Source organism: Pomacea canaliculata, linkage group LG4, assembly GCF_003073045.1.
Source record: "Pomacea canaliculata isolate SZHN2017 linkage group LG4, ASM307304v1, whole genome shotgun sequence".
In the NCBI taxonomy this organism is placed as follows: Eukaryota; Metazoa; Mollusca; class Gastropoda; order Architaenioglossa; family Ampullariidae; genus Pomacea; species Pomacea canaliculata.
Genome location: NC_037593.1, coordinates 4,732,377 through 4,744,513, shown reverse-complemented (window position 1 = coordinate 4,744,513; position 12,137 = coordinate 4,732,377). Strand labels below are relative to the sequence as shown.

The 12,137-nt window shown below is 42.8% G+C and overlaps 1 protein-coding gene across 2 annotated transcripts; it reads right to left on the bottom strand.

The window, feature by feature from the left end:
• Positions 1-1,374: 1,374 nt before the first annotated feature.
• On the bottom strand, positions 1,375-11,321 carry LOC112562605 (solute carrier family 13 member 5-like). 2 transcript variants are annotated; one of them, XM_025235945.1, is made up of 16 exons: positions 11,183-11,321; positions 9,510-10,357; positions 9,056-9,268; positions 8,384-8,535; positions 8,009-8,124; positions 7,699-7,853; positions 7,124-7,181; positions 6,476-6,682; positions 5,910-6,038; positions 5,318-5,425; positions 4,898-5,002; positions 4,430-4,527; positions 3,726-3,844; positions 3,317-3,478; positions 2,617-2,754; positions 1,375-2,381 (listed from the first exon to the last, which is right to left on the bottom strand). In XM_025235945.1, exons 2-16 carry the CDS (start codon positions 10,342-10,344, stop codon positions 2,223-2,225), a joined length of 2,754 nt encoding a protein of 917 aa, XP_025091730.1. In that variant the 5' UTR covers positions 10,345-10,357; positions 11,183-11,321; the 3' UTR covers positions 1,375-2,222. The 2 variants fall into 2 exon arrangements, with proteins under 2 accessions (XP_025091730.1, XP_025091731.1); XM_025235946.1 differs by lacking the exons at positions 9,510-10,357; positions 11,183-11,321 and having other exon boundaries at positions 8,384-8,533; positions 9,053-9,196.
• Between the last annotated feature and the right edge of the window lie 816 nt (positions 11,322-12,137).

Here is a 12,137-nt window from a genome sequence, read left to right as displayed (position 1 = left end):
TTGTTTCTCTTTCTTCTCCCTGCCTACACTCATCCGCCCAGAAGTTTATTTTTTGCTTCACTTGTTTATCAAGCTGTTTATTGGCAGCTTAAAGACTATTTACACAAGTGACTTGTTGTGTTTATTCACTGATTACATCTCATACTTAGCCTCCTAGTCAGTCATAGAAGCGTGAAATATTGTTTTCATTCAAATTATCTTTCCTTGAAAAAAGTAATTCATTGTAATGAGTTGTAACTCTGGAATGTAAATATAAAATGTGAATTACAATGTTTATAGAGATTACAGATCGTGATTACTAATTAATTTAAACATATTTTCCAAAATCCTTTAAAGGGGAGAAGATAATGTTACAGTAGGACTGAGAGATTCCTGTAGCGATGGTCGTTTGATTGCCTTTCTGTCAAGACTTTCAGAATTTTCCAGAAGCTTGACATTTGAAGTCAGACGATGTTGTCGATGCTGCTGTAGATGTTTCTAAAGATGCGACGAATGCACAAGTGTATTTCACAACATTTTGATGGAGTGTGATGTAACAGCAGTCAGGGGACTGTAAACAGTTGTGACAGTTGTTGACGTTGGACATGTAGAACTCACAGCATCGTTGCCACTACATTCTAGTCAACTACAATTGTGAATAAACCAAGATTTGTCAGCCCCAGGAACAGAGCTTCGCGTGCACAAGGCACACCAACTCTCGTGGTCCCTGATATACAGACGGTGGACAGATTTTCCCGTAAATTCATCTTTGAAATTGATATTCACATGGTTTATAATACATAGCTATTATAAAACACGCAAATCGAGTGAAAATTCACGGAGGCGGACCTCCTGCCATACCTGACCCCAACCTCTCACAGCGAGGGGGAGGAGATGGATTCCGCCCTCACGAGAAAACACCTCAACCCCCCCAACGACATGAAAAGGTCAGGGGAGGACCTCTACCTTACCCCTACACTCCTTTGTCAACCCTGCGTCCAGGACTTAGCAAGTCAAGCGACACAAGAGCTGGGTTTCTCAGAATTTCAATGTCACTGGGGAGAGTGAAATAAACAGAATACAATATCATAATGTGCTAAAAAATATCTATAAATAAAATATAAGTATCACTGCATAATCGACGATGTATTGAAAGGACTGCAAAATAATGAACGTTAGTTGCGAGTAAAGATGTAAAAGTTTATTTCATCCAAAATGTTATGTCGACGTGAATGGGTTTGTTTGTTTGTTTGTTTGTTTGTTTGTTTGTTTGTTTGTTTGTTTGTTTGTTTGTTTGAGAGAGAGATGGTGGCAAAGAGAAAACAGAGACATGAAAGAGGCACTGAAAAAATGTTTTTAAATAACTGGCACTAAAATGTAAATACTTTTTATTTCTTTGTTACGATAAGCAAATATAAACTAACGGTGCTCACAAACGTTGGCAAACCAACAGAACATCCGGCAAGCTGGACAGACTGACATAGCAACAAGCAAGCATACATACCTGCATTCTCTCTCTCACTAACACACACACATGCATACCTGTGTTCTCTTCTCTCTCACCACACACACATACATATAAATGTATGTACACCAGATTTCTCTGTCACACACACATGCAAACATATACACACATTAATTTCACTAAAAAAGAAATGTTTATGTTATTCCTTCTCTACTTTCCTTGACAGTCACTTCACATTGCTCGTTGTTGATCACAGAGGTCGATGCTACAGGTGTTGACCATCATGCCCCTGTGTTAAATATTTAATGTTATCATTTCATGCGACTACAATAACCTGATGACATTTCTTGTTCCCTGTTCTCATTACAACTCGCCCCTAGAGCTCCTGTGAAACCTATTAGCATCCAATAGTCAGGAGCTCTCATTGTTGTGTAAGACTGTAAATCCTGGACTTATCATCACAGCAAACAACATGACCACCGCCACAACTTGGTCACAATACGTGGGAGGGGCTGTTGTTGTTTGGGGCTTTTTATGTGCTTTTTATTTGTTTTATGAGGAAACATACGTATATCGGGTTCAAACATACGGAAACTTTTAACTCCCTCCCAGGTTTTGCATCACCGCACCATCACATGTCCATCTCCCCTAACCCCTCCCCATTCTTCTCTTGGGGGAAAAAGGTTGCTACGAGACTGGTGTAAACATTGACTAAATATAGCCACACATATTGACAGTCTGCCACCGTGTGTCCCTCCTGTCAATAGTAGAATCTCTGTCAAAATGCAGCGGAATGATTGGCCGCCGCGGAGATGTTGGCGTTGAGGAGGAACTCGGGAGGGAGGGTGGTGAAGTGAAAGAAGGCGTTGGCCCACGTGACAGTGGCCAAGAGGAGGCAGGGCACGCATAGGATGTTGAGGATGAAGCCGCAAGTCACCTGTGAGACGGAGAGAAACAATATTAGCAGGAGGGCACAGAGCTGACATCCTGACCACGTGACTAGCAGGGTATTGTATATACTCTCTCTAAATGAAAAAAGCACGCCTTGCTTACTTTACATCTCGTTAGGAATTGTGATTGTCAATTGTCAATTGTCCTTGTCCTTGTCATTGTTGTTGACCTAGCACAGGCACTCAGATGCCACTTAAGTTGCTGTTGCTGTCTCCACTCACCATGTCAATAACCCGGACTGTACCGAAAGCGAAAACAATGGCGTTGGGTGGTGTTGCCACGGGCAACATGAAGGCGAAGGACGTTGTGATAGCGGTGGGGAACATGAAGAACAGCGGGTTGACGCCTAGAGTCAGAGCCTGAAACATGAACAGCAGTTTTTGTTTTCTCGTGTGAACAGAATTTTTTTTATTTACTGCCCGTTTGTTTTTGTGTTTGTTTAACTTTCAAAGAATTTTTCTTTCTTTTCTTTGGGTCTTAGGGGTCTGTGTTGCATTGCTGCCTAGAAACTGTCCTCCCGACAGTTTCAAACGTATTTGTGTGAGGCAACCGGGTAGCGATTTTCAGGGGACACAACACAGGACGATCGTGACAAGCTCTTGACGGCGGTTGCATCCCTTACTCTACTCGCGATGTCCACAGTAACAGTACATTTCCCCTCTTATAAATTCTGTAACGATGTTATACTAAAGTATGGCATATTTTACCTTTTTCAAAGTTCATTTCATGTTTGTTTGAATAGTTTTATTTTCGGAGAAATGTCCTCCCTTTAATGTGGGACACATCTGTATGTGCACACTTACATACACCTTCTCCTTCCAGTTGAGCGATTTTTAAATGTTACGAAAGTAAGAAACTGAGGCACATTCTGCGTCTCTAACGATCGAAGATTTCAGCTGACAATTAAAAAAAGCAACTCACAAGCTGAGCTAAAATAGGCATCATAAGGGTAGCTATGGCCGTGTTGCTGGTGACCTCAGTGGCAAAGGTCACGATGTAGCAGATGATGAGCAGCATCAGCCAGGGGTCAAGCGCACCGAACACCGCCAGCTTCTGGCCCAGCCATCGAGACAGCCCCGAGGTCTGAGACGAGAAGTGCCCCATAGTGTTAATTCACTCCTTAATAATTTACTAAAGCCAATCAAATCAACTTAAAAGTACGATTCTGTAAGTGCAGTTAGACAATTCTGTAAAAGAAAAGAAAATTGTAATTAAATCAAAGCAATAAGAATGTCTTTTTTTTCAGCATGAGAAGAAGGTCAACATGTTTCGTAAAAAAGTCACGTGTCCATTGTAAGATCAGTGACCTTTCTATTGACATGATCAGTACCTCTGCAGCCTGAGCGATGGCGAAGCCGCCTCCCAGCAGGAGGTACAGGGACCAGGGCATCTTTTCGTTCAGCGTCCTCCAGTCCAGCAGGGGCTTGATGGGGCCCCGCGGCCCTTTCGCTGTTGCATACGTGTTCATTAGCAAGCACATTCATAAAGCTGAAGAACCTTATCGACGTTAAATAGTCTTAGTTGCTGTTGTTTTACTTGTGGATATTAATTAAACTAAATTACTTCCGCTGCACATTCTGTGAGTCCAAATACTCTGTCATAAGATAAAACGACACACAGTGATGAACAGATGGTTAGCAAGAACAAGTCTGAGAAAAGGTAAGGTAAGGCTTCGTGGCTTAGTAGTCATAAACACGGGGAACTGTGAGTGGTTCACTGTGCCTAAAGTAAAAGATAAACCGTCGCGTACCGTAAATGCCACAGTGAAAGCAGTTCTGCGGTACGGCATTGTTGTAATAAATTAAATGCAGCGCCATTCTTCGAACTGAATTTCATGCCTCACTGCGATCAGCCTTTCGTGAACTCACTACAGTTGGTGTACTGGCACTGATCGTGACGTCACTGGTACTGACCGTGACGTCAGTAGTATTGGTACTGACAGTGATGTCACTGGTATTGACCATGACGTCTTGGTACTGGTACTGACCGTGACGTCACTGGTACTGACGTGACGTCACTGCTACTGGTACTGACCGTTACGCTTGCTTGGGAACAGAATGTCAGGCAGCGACGACGGCAGCACAAAGAACAAGACCGCCGTCAGCACTGCCGGCGTGGAGTCACTGACGAAGCTACAGAGAACAGACGACACAATAATTATTTATTTATTGTATTTTTGTAATTATTCATTAGCAAATGTATTCTCTTTAGTACTTTGCAAAACACAGGCATTGTTCATTCGTTTGTTCATCCATTCGCTTATTTATTAGTCAATTTACTTGCTATTAATTTGTTTGTTCTTTCGTGCGTTTGTTTTTTTTCATTTCGTTATCATTATCTACTTGTTTCAATTTTTATGCTGATAATTATAATTCCATAAACCCATCCCCAAGAAACAAAATAAAATGATCACGTTTGAATTATTCATTCTGGAGTGCACGTATGCTTGATTGACACAATCCTTAATTAAAGGCTGATGCAGTGTACATGTCAGCAACTCACCCCTCCTCGAATATCAGCCCCCAGCCGCCAGACCCCCCGAGATCTCGCGTGATCCACAGCGCAACGAGAATGCCGAAAAACACCATGATGGTCCCCTGGGCAAATCTGGTTGACAGCCAGGAATGGTTGGTGTCAGTGGTCTGGTCCGCTGCAGACATCTTACACTCATGATTGTCAAATAAGTTAGCAACCAGTAGCTGCTCTATTGCCAGTCTACTTTGCTTCTTTTACTTGTCTTGGGTGGATGGATGGATGGACGAATGGATGGATGTACAGGCATTCAGAAATACTTGTGACACAAAAGAGGCAGAACGATTAAAACTAATGGTGATAACATTCTGACATTCCAAACGAACGACGATGAAAATGCTGTCTGTCAGGTCAAACCTTAATGATTATTCTAATAATTAAAACGGTTACGTGATTGGTCCAAGCTTCTCAAACTCTTTTCTAATCGCAGCTCGAACTTTTTGGTTCCTTTCTTCCAGTTCCTTAGACCCCCGCTTGAAGATGCAGTCACAGCCGCCCCTGCAACGTACAGGCACCGCAAACACGTGACTACGTCCGTCAGTAACCGTCAGTCTTAGTCTTTTGTTACACTAGTTAATATTCCATCAAAGATAAATGTCACATTACAAAACCAATTTATCATTTATTTTATGGCTAATGTCAGAAAATTTCGACCACGTGATCGCCAGAGGATTCCCATTCCCGATGACGTAAAAATGACGTGAAAAACTCGCTTTGTCACATGACAAAGAAACTTTATTGTGTCTAGTCTACTGTGTCTAGTCTACTGTGTCTAGTCCATTGTGACGAGATAATTGTGTCTAGTCCATTGTGTCTAGTCCACCACAAAAGGTAGGGTATACAAAATAACAACAAAAACACTTTATGCTCTCGCTCCAGTCGTTTTAGTAATTCCACAAAACGTGGATTACTCTAAGATTATTTTGCATACAAACCAAGTCTGAAATGTATTGCTGAGCTGTTCTGACTCTGAACAACTCACCGACAGCGAAAGAACAACACCTGCAGCCAGATCCAAACAATAAACACCAGCATCAGAGACAAGGGCAGACCAAACACAAGCCAACTTGCGAAGGTGATAGGGGTCTGCAGGCCATATTGCTCGAAGATTCTGCAACACAGTCACATGGGATTCGCCATCACGATCTGCAAGCCATGCTGCTCGAAGATTTTTCAAGAAAATAACACAAGATTATCCATGATGGTCTGCAGGCCATATTTATTGTTCAAAGATTGTGATACAGAAAACTCAGTCTGTGTGTAAAAGATACTTTGAGAAAGCCTTTGACGTCTAATGCGTGAAGTGGGCCGATGGTTCTTGTCCTATACTAGACAAAAGAGCTTTGATGCTTGAGGGAAAAAGTAAAATACAAAAATATTTTTTGCTGTTTCTTAAGTTTCAATGTCTAGCGAAATCGCTTTATACTGTAATATTTTGTCCGTTAGCACCTGTCAAGTTTTGCTTAGTCCAAGACTTCAGCTTCATACATTGAACCCAAATTTGCCAATGCCCCGGAAGTGCAATGGACTCACCGATGGATGACTTACATTTGTGATTGTCCCAGCAGGACGAGGTTGGGTCCTGTCCCTGTGAGACTGCCGATGCCTCCCACGTTGGCGGAGTAGGCGATGGCCAGTGACAGGGCCTTCCCCAACTCTGTCATCGACAGCTGCTTGGGCTTGGCTTTTCCTTTCCTCTCTTTCTTCTGCCCTGCTTTTGCTTTCTTCTTCTTTTTCTTCTGGCCTGATGTGTCCCTAGTATCATAAGTAACAATATCATCGTCAACCATCTTGCTTCAGGACTGTTGGAGTACAGACACTCAACTGTAAAACAAACATTTTCCTAAATATATGTTTCAGCAGAGAAAATTGTATTTGTATTTGATATTTTATTTGATTTTCATTGTAAACGTTTGGTGGATGACCAGAGCAGGACTTTCATGTAGCAATGATCACTCAGGGGCATAAACTTTGCCGGACTCGCGAAAAAATAATTTAACTGAAGAATAGTTCATCGTACGTTTGTCTTTCACTTTGGTGTGTATTTGTTGATAACCTGATGTCTTTGATAACATGTCTCATTTCATTTGTTGTTGTTGCTCACACTGTGTGATGATGAGAAATTTATTATTTATAGAAGTCGTGATCTGTGTGTTGTCGTTACGAAGACAGCATGAAGGGAAGAGGAAAGTGTACCTTTCATTGTCGTCATCTTCTTCGGCCTTTTTCTCTAATTCCGACACAACCTCGACATCTGTGAACAGGCATATACATACATTGCATGCATATATACATAAAACAAATGAACAGGTAGGCGCGCACATAAGTATGAATAAAAAAGTATGCGCATGTATGCGTTATATAAATAATTGGTGGAATATACTTCACAAACTGATCGGAAACGCTTACATACATGATGAAGTGCACCACCAACATACATTATAAACTGCGATTATATATACACACACAGAGAAAGAGTTTGGTTGTTTGCTTCTTGTTTATTTATTATTGTGATGCGTGATTCCCTGCTTCACCTCAACAGCCATGCGGTCAGTTACCTTTCCCACAGGTAAAAGTAAGTACACGCTCTGTTTTCTTCAAAGGTCTACCATTTTCTGTTCCTACCTAACAGGCTCGCGTGATGGTTGGTGTCTTTTTTCCAGTGCATAAAACTGTCCGTAGGTCCCCAAGCATCACGTGAAATTAATGTCTGTGTTAATGTACGGACAGAAGCTACAACCGCCCATCAGCAGCCTGAGCCCAGGGTTTACCGTGACTGTGGTCGTCCTCGCTGGCGTCGATGTCCTGCGTGTCCTGGATCTGCTCCAGGACGGCCTGCACGATGGGCAACATCATGGCGGTGGTGGCCGTGTTGGACATCCACATGGACAGGAACCACGTGACCAGCATCATCCCCAGCATCAGCCTACGCCGAAAGCACTAGAGGATCAAAGCTTTACAGCGGCTTTTTAGCATTTAAAACATCGTTATTCTACTTCCTTTTTCTTTGTTCTAATATCATCGATAATATTATCAGCATTACGAACCGCAGAAGTCAGAGACCGTGTCCGCCATACTAACCATCGCGGCTCTGCTCCAGCCACCAGCATCACAGACAAGGCTATCCGGCGGTGAAGGTTCCACGTCTCTATGGCAATGGCCACCGTCAGGCCTCCCATAAACAGGATTGACGTGTCCTGTAAAAGGCACATCATCATCATCAATCATCATCGTCGTCGTTCGACGTTGACGTTGTCACATTGATCGATTTCATCTATCACGTGTTTCCATTTTTCAGCTTTTTTGAAATTTAAACTTTCCTTTGTTTGAATACATTATCCTGAGAAGTATCTGTAGCTGTATCTGTATATTATAGATAGATACTATAGATAGATACTATAGATAGATATTATATTATCTGTTTCGATAGATAAATAAGCTCTGATCACTCCTTACATTCAAGTAGGTGGCCGACACAGTTCTTGCTGTCAGCACACCCATCATTGGTAGAAGGAACACTGGCATCAGTGACGTCATAGCTATCGGAATAGCTTCCGTCACCCAAAACACTGCCATGACGAAAATGACGTAAGCACACTTTGCTTCCTAGAAAAAAAAATGACAAAGATTTATTACAACTGAATTTTTGAGTCCGAGAACACGACAAAGTCTCGAGCAATTATAGCCTTGACGAACCTGTTTTCTTGGAAAACAAATAATTATTATCCTGTTGTTATTTTCAGAGACGTGGATGCAAGAGAGTCAACATTCGTAATTATTAAAGTCGTGCTATTCGATTGAATAGATTTAATGTATGGTTTATTTTTAAAGTTGTGTGTGATTAAAATTCAAGTACCAGACGAATGGCAGCGATTAAGATTTCAATTTCTTTCATCACTTGCGTAGACTTCCTACAAAAAAGTTCCACAGTACATGTATCAGTATTTTAAAGATCATTTGAACTATTCTGTGAGAGAAATTTTGGTATCATGATGTGCTGTCAGGCTTTAGCTTCTGTAATTTTTTTTTTTTTTTGATCGCCATGGTAATAGTTCACTGATGTCATCGGTACGTCTTCGAGGAAGACGTGAACAGAGAAAGATGCTTGGGCAGAGATGCACTCGCCTGGTGTGTTGATGACCAGCGGCAACGGGAGCAGAAGGACAGGAGTCAGAAAGATGACGGCCATGTACCAAAGGGAGAAGACTTGTCGCAGAGGTGTCAGCACAGGTTCTGTCGTTGGTGGATCCACCTTCACTTTCCCTTGTCCTTCGTCGAGGCCATCATCTTTATCGTCTGATCCGTCGGTTGTATTTGTTGACGTCCCCGACCTCCACGGCCCTGAGTGAGGTCAAGCACTCGGTTGACATTCAAACTTTGACCTTTCTGACAATTCTTTACACATTTAATAATATTGTATACCGAGAAACTTATGGACATATGACTCACCACGGGACCCGTAGGAGCTTTGGCATTCGGTGCTACGAGCGGAGGGGGACTTGATAAGCAAATCGTTATTGTGTTAAGATAATAACGGGTTGGGATGGGGAGGGGAGGACGGGTACAGAGTGTGCAGTCTTACCCGCTTCGCCTTTTTCTTCATCTTGGGCCTTAAAAATAGACAGAGCGTTCATGTACACAGCTTCTCCATTGCCTGACCGCGGTTGTCTCTCCTCGGGTTCAAAGGATCCCAGATGATTGTTTGGGGACATGGTTGCTGGGTGAGCGTGCTTGGTGTGGAATTCTGTTTCGCCTCTCAGATTCACGTGGACAGCATCCGTGGAACCATGGCTGGACAGAGACACCATGTCGAAAGCCTCCAACTTATCTCCCATCGAGTGCTTCTGGGCTACCTTGTCCAGGTTGCTGCAAGAACTTCTCCTTGTAAAGTTTGAGCCAGCATGGTTCACGGACTGGTTCACAAAGGGGTTGATGGAGACTTCTTCTTGCTTCGTTTGTCCGAGGATGGAAGAGGGTGATGTTTGGTCCGTCTGCTCTACAGAATTGCCTCGAAGAATTTCCTTATATCGAAAGTCCTCAATTTCAGGCGACTCAAAACTTCGTTTCTGGCGCGGTAGCCTTGGCAACATGGATGAACCACTTTCTTCAGAAGTCGGTCCGACATCTTGATGCAGCGGGGTGGGGCCGCCACCATCTGTACAACACGGCACATCTTGGAACATCAACGAACTGGGGTCGCTTTCCTCCGGTCCACCCGAGCTGTACCCAGAAGTGTTGCCCCCTACACTCTGTGACAACGATGCCACACTTCGCGTCTTCTCATCGAGGTTCATCTTGCTTCTGTCGATGTCGGAAAGGCTGTCTTCATCAATGTTGTCATCAGAAGAATCGTTAGGAACTATGTTAAGATGCAGACCTGACGAACCAAGATCGTTGTCAAAGCCAGCGGTGTTCATGGTGCTGAGTTGCCTAGAATAAAGCAGACGATGTTGAACTTTAACCTTTATATAGCAACAAGAGAAAAATCTCCAACAGTTCAGTAACAATGTGACATTGAGAGTACTACTCTATACAGAGTCACTTCCTGCTTTTGCACAGCATCGCTAATGATGCAAGAAGAATAATGGTTATTACAAGGCTAAATGTTATTGTTGATGTAAGATAATAAGATAATACAGAACAGTGTTTAGGTAAGCACGCTGTTGGGGTTGGGTGAGGCAAAGGGTCAGCACTTGATTTCTTTTTCGGGTGTTTGTTTATAATCTGTGCTGAGTGCTGCATGGATTCTTTTCCTCTGTTTCGTCTTGTGATGTTGATACTCATGATGATGCAGTTGATAAATATTTCTCTCCTTTCGTCCATATTTCTGATCATCATTAGATATATAATACATACTTACCCGCACACAGAAAAAGAGTGTTTGTGAGTGTGTGAGATACACAAATGCTCACCAAAACAGCCAAACATCTTACAATAACAAATATTCGGGAATTCTTCCCACACTCGCACGCTTACATTCACATATACACGCACACAAACAACCACCACCGCCGACAGACTGTCCTCAAGAACAATCTTTACCTACAATGTTCATATAAGCTAGTTAGTAAATCATTCAGCTGTGCACCACACAGCTCCCTCTACACGACTGGAGACAGTTTATCTCATGTTGGCTTTTTGTGGGGACGACATTGCCCTTGTGACAGCGACATTAATTTTCGTCTTGCTTTGGACCAGCGCTTATAAATCATATTCTACTTGCCATATTAAAGTTGTAACAAAGTATTACTACACCTGTCTCACTGTGAAGTAGTCCCTTGATACAATCCTAGTAATCGGCTGGACATGTGTCCACTGCGGTCGTACAGGTGTCCGGTTCAGACCTCCATTAGCGACTACTTAGTGGGGAGAGTGATGAGCGCTGCTCATCTGCTTCAGTGAACAGACAAGCTTGTCAGGCTGCTAGCATGACGACCGCAGACAGTGATGGAGCTGTGAGGCCCTCCCCACGGGGCGGGGGGCACAGAGAGGGGGGCAAGTGTTTCACCAGTCACGTCAGCTGCTGGCGTAGCTTTGTCCGTTGTCGACGTGGTGCACGCGGAACTACGATGTCAGCCTCGTTGTTCCATTATTGTCCGGCACGTGCTGGCAAACCTCTTCGGTTGAGGCCATTGTTCTTACACGAAGAGAGCGAACAGGTGCACATTAAACAATTTTTTTTAGAACTTTATACAATTTGTAATCTCTGTTCTCAATACTTGTAAAGAATTGTCGTCAGGTGTCAATGGTGATGGAATGAATAAATGAAGCAGTTGTGAATCTTGGTAAAAGAACAACCCGAGTGTTTATGACCGGAATCAGTTCATTTTAAAATAGCAGTTCCCAAAATATGAGAACATAAGTATGCTTCATTTTCAAGATATAAGCCTCCTCGCCTGTCATTTGGAAATCAGAAGAAAATTATCCTCTACACTGGACATCCCTTGTACTATACAAGTATAGTATTTGTAACGGCGAGTGTGGGTCCCTTCAACAAATCTCAAATGTCTTCCGGTCAAAGAAACATCGTTCAGGTTGTTGTATTCAAGAAGCGACTTTTTTTGCCCAAAAATGAAACGGCTGATTTTGGAATACAACCCTACTGTATAATATTCTGGCAGTCTTCTTTGGAGCAACCTTCCCTCCGATCTCCAAACAATGGAATCCAGTCTGTACAGGTTCGAAATGAGATTACTACAACATCTTTACC

Excerpts from the sequence above, each read along its gene's own strand:
- LOC112562605 (XM_025235945.1), bottom strand. The coding sequence starts at position 10,344 with ATGAACACCGCTGGCTTTGACAACGATCTTGGTTCGTCAGGTCTGCAT. Across the intron at positions 5,426-5,909 it reads GTGTTGTTCTTTCGCTGTCG|GGGCGGCTGTGACTGCATCT; the intron begins GTGAGTTGTTCA and ends TGTACGTTGCAG. Across the intron at positions 3,845-4,429 it reads GTTCCCAAGCAAGCGTAACG|CGAAAGGGCCGCGGGGCCCC; the intron begins GTCAGTACCAGT and ends CGTATGCAACAG.